Source organism: Anopheles aquasalis, chromosome 2 (assembly GCF_943734665.1).
Source record: "Anopheles aquasalis chromosome 2, idAnoAquaMG_Q_19, whole genome shotgun sequence".
NCBI lineage: Eukaryota > Metazoa > Arthropoda > Insecta > Diptera > Culicidae > Anopheles > Anopheles aquasalis.
The window spans coordinates 87271895-87278146 of NC_064877.1; the positions used below are offsets into that span (position 1 = coordinate 87271895).

Below are 6252 nucleotides of genomic sequence, written 5' to 3' on the forward strand. Positions count from 1 at the left end.
CGGGACCGCGGCACCGGATAAGCGAGACAACGGGCCGGCTGATGAGCGACGTTGACGCTTTCGCTTGCGTCTTACGCTCCACTCACTCTTAGCCGACACCGTGGACGTCTCCGGATCCGGAAGTCGCTGTGAGATCGCTGTGCCATGGCGGCCTTCGGTAGCTATCACATGGGAACGTTTGCTTGATGCCTCAGAGGAACACAGTGGGTTAGTATCAGGGGCTTCCATCGTGAACAACTTTAATACAAACTTTAAACCCTTTAAACTAAACCAAAATGACGCTCTCCAAATCACAAAACACATGCAACAAGACAAGTAAAACACGAGTAATCCCAAGCAAACAAAGCATGCAAGCACCACAATCACTAGTTGTGTCCTAAATCACACCATGCATTAACGAGTGAAGAAAAATTGCAAAACACCACACACCAAACTGAGGAAAACAGGACGAATAGCTGAAAACTATGAAAACGTATCTAACAAAAGAAGAAACGTACAACGAGCACACCACAAAACATAACACAAACACATGAAACACTCCAGAAAAAGGAAGCAATCAATGAATAACTAGTTAAAATACTAAAACAGAAAGACAGGAATGATGATGAAACGTGGCCAAAAAACCAACGCAGCTAGTAGGTCGAACAAATTTGATTAGTGTTTCCACCGAGGAGCTTTGTTCACTGAACGGCACCAGAATGGGAACTGCCATCGGTGATCGCCCTGATCGGTAACGGAAGCCGAAAATGCGCCAGGCCCCCTGGACGATAACCGGCTTTTTTCGAAGGACCACCATCACCACCACGATCATCTTCCTAGCCCTTTCCCTCTCTGACCCGGTGAGCCCGGTGGATGTCCACGGCAGCTTCTCTGGGGTGCAGGGGTTGGTAGGGTGGAAGTAAATCTCCAGCATCCTGAAGCAAGGACCTTGGGTCCGATTTTCTTCTTCTTATGGTGGGTTTTTTGTTGTTGTTCGTTGTTGTGAACTGACCAAAACTATTTCCGCGCTCAATTTCCCAAAAATGAAAAGGGAATAAGAAAAAGACGAAGAAAAGAGAATGCGATTGCTGATTGGACCTAGCAGGAAAAAGGGTGAACGCGAGACTGGTAAGGAAAACGAAATGTGGCGCGGAACCGAAATTTTATTCAAACTATTCCCGAGCAGCTTTTCGTGTGAGTTAGCTGGCGAAAGAAGAGAGCTGCATAGCCTTGAAGGACTCCTTATTATAAACGAGAGAATAACTTATGAAAGAAGAGAATATAGTTGAATGTTTGTGTTGTTTGGTAACAAGTTTAGCTCAGTACGACAAGAAATGATAGTAAAGAAGAATTCAACGCGGGTTTCCGAAATCCATTAAGAAAACCATATTTATTATGATTGAATATTTTATGTTAACAAAATAAAAAGAAGCTCGTTGCACTTTTTTGTTAGAAATTAAATGTTAAATATTAACTTTTTACGAAAAATCGTATCAAAAAAGCAAAGTTAATATACAAAACAATAATTTAGGGAATATGTTGATTTCAAAAACATTAAACAAATCACAAATACCGCAAAGTATCATGTAAACACGTTCGCATTGTCTGTGGTTGAGTAATGGCCAAAGCGAAACTACTAGTTGCGCAACCCCCTACCACCCCAACAGTAGCACGTGGCAGCCACCCAATACATGCACAAGAACGCAAAGAAACGCATAAAGAAGCACAACCCCTCGGTCACAGATCGCCGAATGCCGAACGTTTTTCTCTCATTCGGTCTCTCTTCCTCGCTCTCGCGCTGATCCTTGCGACTTTTCCGACTCGCACGGCGTGGCCAGTGAGAGTGCCATATAGGAGCGAAAGGTCGGCCGATGGCGGCCGTGGATTGAGAGAACCTTTTTTGGCATGCACATGACCCGGCGCAGGATCCGCAGGTATCGCAGGGTTCGCAGGGAATTGCCACCGTTCCAGAGGAGGTCCTTCGTTTCCGTTGGGACGTCCCTTGACGGAATGGGATGGCCTTCAAAGGGATCGCGCCACCCGGGACAAAATGACGGACCACATTCCTCTGGATTTGGACCATCGAAGGCTTTTTAAAGGACCAAAAAGTGCTCCACTTCCAGAAGCTGGATGCTGGATTCGGCGCGGAGATCGTCCTTGCTCAGCACAGCATTTGGTGGGATGCTTTGTCGTGTTCTCCAAGGATGCCATACACCGGAATGGGTCCAAAAACTGGTCCAACAGGTTATCTAAAACCGAATCAGCATCCAGCACATTCTCTCCGCGCGCCATGGCGTGCCGAAAAATGCATTTTAAAGCGCGCTTCCCGAAAACCAGGGAACCGGTTCCTCCACGCTCCGACCAAGCTACAGATCTTCAGCGAGAGCTCCAGCGCACACGGTATCCTGTTATGCTGTTGTCGGTGGCCACGCTAGGAAACTGGCCAAGAAGCTGGGCGCTGCTGCTGCTGCCCCCGGAGAAGACGTCGACAGGAACCGGATGGTCGAAATGATGTCACGACCTCTGGACGCAAAGCAAACGGAACCATCGCTAGCGGGATGCATTGGCAGCATCCTGGAATCCGTGGGATGATTTTTCTCCGTTCTCCGTTGCTTCTTTTTATCTCCCAATTTAGTGCGTAACGGGTTTTTGGTGACGGTGAAATCATCTTCGTTGTCTTCTCGTTGTCCAGGAGCAGCCGCGGCAGATCGTTCGAAAAGTAGTTGGTGATGTTGTTTAAAATTTAAAGCTCCTTCCAGGAGGATGTCCAGGAACTAGTTTGGGACAGAACCTGAATAGAAATAGTGACAGTCCGGGGAGAAGAAAGGATTTCACGGTCTGCTGCCGAATATCGATGACCGTTCGATGGCGTGGCCTGGTGTCTCTGGGAACTGGTTGTCCCGCCTTTGTGTGCGCTTAGATGGTCCAGCTGAGCATTAGAGCGCTCCTTGCACATCTCAGGCGACGATAGAAGATAACAGTAAACAAGACAGCAGGATTGCTTGTCTGGTTTAGAGTTAATACAAAGGAGCAAAATTGAGCAGGAAATTTATGCGAATGTGATGGCAATTTATTTAGTTGAATGAAATCATTGAAATGATCATTTGACGCTTTAAATGCTCATTAGGATTTTCTGAGGTTGAGTTTCAACGAAATATTCCGGCTACATGCAAAGTCAAATCAATGAGGTGACTAAATTCTTGCGAAACTCTTCACATCGCTATTTTAATGATATAAATTAATGGAATACATCTCCTTCTATTTAACAAATAATACCACAGATGAGTTAGGCAAACTTGCCAGATTAAACTATTTTTGGCTTAAAGCAGATAAACAGTGATTAGCCAATAAGATCACCAGTCGATAATCTTAACATTCACTTTTTGCGTTTATTCTAAACTGAACCTTTCTTAATGCTGTAGAATATATTCTGCTCTCTCTATTTGTTAAAAAAATATATTATTGGCATTTTAAATCGTTTTACTTGACCAGAATTTATCATACCCTGTGTCTTCATAATAAGTGCTTATTTAGTATAACTCACTCAAACGGTCAAAGGCAAAGGAAAACGTTGAATTGGAAGCAACACAACCGATCAAAGCTCATGGTGTTGATAGTCCGTTACTTTTATGCTTCCGTTTGCTTTCATCTTGCTCAAGAACGCTGTTTCGGGCATCCAGTGGCGGGAAAATTATAATAAGCAGCCGGATTCCGCCGCAATCTGAACGTTGGTCAAGCATCCCTGAAACAGGACATCCGAAGCACAAAACGGGTTCCACCTCCAGCAGCAGCAGCAGCAGCAGCAGCATAGATCCCCAAAAACCGATGATCCTCTGGTCCATCGCGGCACGGGAACACACGTTCGCACGGCTGCTGGACGAGAAAATTAATCAAAACCAGCATCGTCCAGCGACTGGTTTTTCGGACAGAAACGAACGGAAGACGGATTTTTTTCATCTTGCAACATCCGCCACGATTCCCAATTTTCTCACCGAATCAACTCTTTCGCCGCCGAAATCTGTCTCATCGTTGCGTCCCTAAATGGCTCCCGGTGGCTGCAAAACTGGATTCTGTGATAGTCCGGTCAAAGTGCCAAGCGATTTCAAGATTCTCCTCGACGAGAGCAGCATCTAGCGTGGCACCATAGCACTGTCCTCCGCTGGCTGTACCAGCATCATCGTCCCCTTTCCCAAAAATGTTCGAAAATGCTGACCATTGTCCAAGGGGCGCCCACCGTGCAGCAGCACCGTTCGCACCCCTTCTAAGGATGCTTGGTTCCTCGCGGCGTGCGGAGCGTTCGTACGGGTATGGCGAAGCCGCGGGGCTTTCGCTCTGAGATGGTGGATGATTTTTGTGTTTTGTTATTAGGGGTCGTTGTGCAGAATGAAACAGCATCCAGCATAAGCATATTTCATTTCTGATACTTTCACATCACGAAACATCACGCAGTATCACTTTTTTTAAATCATGAAAGTATTGAAAAGATCGCCATTACCCGATAGATAACATTTTCATCAATATAATCTAGCTAATAGAAGAATGGCGACGGAAAGTATTTTTTGTTCTTATAATACCTTTTCTGGTACTAGAAAGCTATTTGTCTCATCAAGTATGAATGGTTTGTGGTTACTTTTTGGCGGCACAGATTAGCAATCTTTGATTAGAAATTTGATCTATTGATTCCTTAAATGATTCTCCGATTATTTGGTGCATTAAGAAATGCATTTTCTCCTGGAGACCAGCATAGATTGAAGACACTAAATATTAGAGAGGCATTCATTTTCAAACCTAATCGACTTGATTCCTTGAAGAAAAGATTGAAACAGGTCGTTATATTCTTCTTTTGACTATGTTCGTCTGTAATTTATTGTTTAATGAGTACTAATGTTCTTCGGTACTATCGTCCGCATTATTTTGAAGTTAAAAAAAAATCGCGACTTATCAACGACTGATTTAAAAGTCTAAGCCCGTTGACATAGAACATTTTCTAGCGCCGGAACAGGAGCGAAAAAATGTTCTGTGTCAACGGGGTATGCTGATTTGCGAGCTATGCTGACGGCAACACTGTGGGGAGGTTTGTTTTTGCTCCGCTGGCAACACGGCTATCGGTTTGTTTATGTTCGTGTCTGGTGCGAATGAGAATCTCCGAATCGATTTACAGCAAAAGGAAGTGTTGAAAATATGCTAAAATGAAGCTTAATTGGAGAAATTGGTGCCGGCTTTGTGCGGAGGAGAAGGCCGACTATGTCCTGGACTCGATCGAAGATATCAGCCCTCTCTACCGGCATTTGCAGCTGTCTGTAAGTGGTTGCGCGATCAAGCGCGGTTTTAAGTTGGCTCTTTCGATTAACACTCTTCTCTGCGTGCAGCTCTACGAAATTAAGGATTTAAAGATACGAATATGCGAAACATGCTACGAGTTCGTGCAAAAACTGGATCCTTTTAAGCATCGCTTCGAGCAAACCAACGGACTGTTTACGTATCTTGCCAACTACAGCAAAATGAAGCTGGACAACCTGGACATCAACGAGATACGGGCTCGCTATCTGGGCGATTTGTTCGATGACGATGCACCCGAGATGCTGCTGCCACATTCGGATCTGGAAGATAAGGGTCTGGTAAATGCGAGTTCTCTGGATGAAATCGAACTCATTGAGCATATCGCTGGTAAGGAACCACGGGTGGTGGGCGTTAACAATCCAAACCTCGCTGATGCATCGCCTGTTTGTACTTTCAGATGATGAACCAATGGATGAAGCTGCGCATACGAGTATCGAGATAACAAAAGATGACGGAATGCAGGGCAGTTTCTTAAATGACGAAGAACAATGGGTCAGTGTTGTTGGAGAACAGAACATTACACCTTCCCCTTCCGAGAACAATCGCTCCAATGAAGCGGATTACATCGATCCGGAAAGTACTGCGGAAGAAGACAAACCACCTCGCAAAACAAGAGCGCAAACTGTGAAGAAGAAAAAGATACACCATCCCAAAGCTGCGGGGAAAACGGCCAAACAAAAATCGAAGGGAGCACCTGATCTTATTGAATACGAGGAAGGGCCATCGTTCGAGATAACGGCGGGCGGCAGTGTACATGAAATATTGGAGTGTAAGAAATGTTTCGAAAAGTTTTACAACAAACTATCGCTGGAAAAACACATCAGTGTACACATAACGCAGAATGAAAACGGGACATATTCATGCGATTTTTGTGACAAAACGTAAGTTACGCAGGCTAGTCTCGATTATTCCCTACACACATTTTCCGCTTGA

At 44.9% G+C, this 6252-nt stretch overlaps 1 protein-coding gene across 1 annotated transcript in view; it reads left to right on the forward strand.

Moving 5' to 3' along the window:
* Positions 1 to 5114: 5114 nt before the first annotated feature.
* The window catches only part of LOC126573483 (zinc finger protein weckle-like), a 2334-nt gene continuing 1196 nt past the window's right edge, over positions 5115 to 6252 (forward strand). The window contains exons 1-3 of the mRNA XM_050233639.1: positions 5115 to 5279; positions 5349 to 5646; positions 5717 to 6200. Of these exons, the coding sequence (XP_050089596.1) occupies positions 5169 to 5279; positions 5349 to 5646; positions 5717 to 6200 (893 nt within the window). The 5' untranslated portion in view covers positions 5115 to 5168. The remainder of the gene's footprint in view (positions 5280 to 5348; positions 5647 to 5716; positions 6201 to 6252) is intronic.